The sequence below is a fragment of the Rhipicephalus microplus genome, unplaced genomic scaffold (genome assembly GCF_043290135.1).
Source record: "Rhipicephalus microplus isolate Deutch F79 unplaced genomic scaffold, USDA_Rmic scaffold_25, whole genome shotgun sequence".
Classification (NCBI taxonomy): domain Eukaryota; kingdom Metazoa; phylum Arthropoda; class Arachnida; order Ixodida; family Ixodidae; genus Rhipicephalus; species Rhipicephalus microplus.
The window spans coordinates 648939-651314 of NW_027464598.1; the positions used below are offsets into that span (position 1 = coordinate 648939).

Sequence of the window (2376 nt, forward strand, 5' to 3'; positions counted from 1 at the left end):
CTGAGCGGCATCAAGAGCACAAGGTCTAAGCCAGATTCAGCCACACTCAATGTCGACAGTTTGAAAATGACCAGAAAGGATCTCGAAACTGCGCAAGCAGAAGACAAGACTTTGGATACCTGCAGAAACAAAGTCGGACAAGTCTATTATGGAAGGGAATCAACCAATTATTCGTTTACCATAGAAAGGGGGATAGTCTACCGCCATTACCGGTTATCCTCTGGCAAAATGATAAAACAGGTGGTAGTTCCCTGCAAATTGCGCAGCCAAGTGCTTGAGATGGCTTGAGAAGTGCTTGAGATAACACGACGTCGTACCTTGATGTCAGGACATCAAGGTACGAAAAGAACCATTGATCGGATACTAGGCTCGTTCTATTGGCCTGGAGTACAGGAAGAAGCTAAAAGATATGTTCGATCTTGTGATACGTGCCAAAGAACGTACCCAAAAAGCAAAGTAGGCAAAGCACCACTTGGCCAAATGCCGTTGATTGAGACACCATTCGAGCGAGTGGCAGTTGACATTATCGGACCCTTAAAACCAGTCTCTAACAAGGGTAACCGATACATTCTGACAATGGTTGACTTTGCGACACGTTATCCGGACGCAGTGGCCCTGCCCGCGATTGATTCGGCGACTGTGACAGAGGGCCTGTTGGAAATGTTTTCACGCACTGGATTTCCCCGTGAGACTCTGTGCGATCAGGCATCTTGCTTCACGTCCGAGTTGATGAGAGAAGTCAACGCACTGTTATCCATCAAACATCTAAGTTCGACACCCTACCACCCTATGCGCAACGGGATGGTTGAACGGTTTAATGGCACGCTGAAACAGATCCTGCGAAAACTATGTCAAGAGGATCCGAAATCATGGGATCGGCTGCTCGCGCCACTCCTTTTTGCATACCGAGAGGTACCCCAAACCAGCATGGGATTCTCGCCGTTTGAACTTATCTATGGGAGATACGTTACAGGCCCTCTCAGTATATTGCAGGAGCTGTGGACGGGAGAACACATCAGTGATGAAGTAAAAACAACGTATGGCTACGTCTTGGATCTTCGAGATCGTCTTGAGAAGACGTTGCAACTAGCCCATGAGAACTTGTCACAAGCGAGGAAAACTCAAAAGCAGTACTATGATCGGGGAAGCAAGAACCGTCTGTTAGAAGTGGGAGATCTTGCTTTGATCTTACTCCCTACCAAGGAGAACAAGTTATTGATGCAATGGAAAGGGTCTTTTCGAGTCGTCGGAAAGAAAGATAACCACGACTATTTATTGGACCTGGGACATGGCAACAAACTGTTCCATATAAATATGCTGAAGCGCTATGAAAATCGGCAGCCGAGGACAACCCCTCAAACAGCATCTTTCGTGGTCATGGAAGAGGACGAGACAGACACGCCATTATCAGTCTGCAAGACTACCCAAAGCGTTGGCGTGGAAGCAATTCCTATAGCCGAGGGACTGGAAGAAGAGAAGCGTGTTGCGCTTGAAAAGATTCTAGCCGCTTATGACGATGTCTTTTCCGACATTCCCGGGAAGACAAACATTTTGAAGTGCCGCCTTCAGTTGACAACATCTGAACCTATTAACACTCCACAGTACCCTTTGCCGATAGCAATGAAGGAAGTCGTCGAGAAGGAAGTTCAAGACATGCTGAAGCATGGCGTCATCGAGAGATCGAATTCTCCTTATAATTCACCACTGGTTCTCGTCAAGAAGCCGGATAACACTTATCGTACGTGTGTGGACTTTCGGCGTATCAATGAGATTCTAATCTCCGATGCCGAACCCATACCACGAACGGACATAATGTTCACCGAGGTGGGCACCAAGAGATATTTTTCCAAGTTCGATCTGACGAAAGGCTATTGGCAAGTCCCACTCCATCGGGCTTCAAAACCAGTCACTGCCTTCTCGACGCAGTCAGGACATTACCAATTCATGTATATGCCTTTCGGCATCAAGACGGCTTCCGCAGTGTTCACGAGATTAATGAGGACTCTTCTTCAGGGTGTGGAAAACGTAGTCCATTACATTGACGACGTTCTCGTAGCTACAGCGACCTGGGAGGAGCACTTGGAGACTTTACAGCACTTGTTGCAGTGAGTCCGTGAAGCAGGACTAACCATCAAGCCTCAGAAATGTGAAATCGCCGTGGAATCCTCATCTTCTTGGGTCATCGGTTGGGAGGCGGAACTATTCAACCAGTAGAAAGTACAGTGGCGAAGATTGCTAACGCAACTCGACCCAAGACCAAGAGGCAGCTGCGATCGTTCCTGGGATTAGCAGGATACTACCGCGATTTAATACCCCGATATGCCGAAAAGGCCCAGCCTTTAACGGAATTAACCAAGAAAAGGAAGAAGAACAAGA

General features: G+C 47.6%; 1 protein-coding gene across 1 annotated transcript; it reads left to right on the plus strand.

Moving 5' to 3' along the window:
* Positions 1–480: 480 nt before the first annotated feature.
* LOC142786538 (uncharacterized) lies at positions 481–2109 on the plus strand. Its single transcript, XM_075884251.1, has one exon. It carries the CDS (start codon positions 481–483, stop codon positions 2107–2109), a length of 1629 nt encoding a protein of 542 aa, XP_075740366.1.
* The last annotated feature ends 267 nt before the right edge of the window (positions 2110–2376 follow it).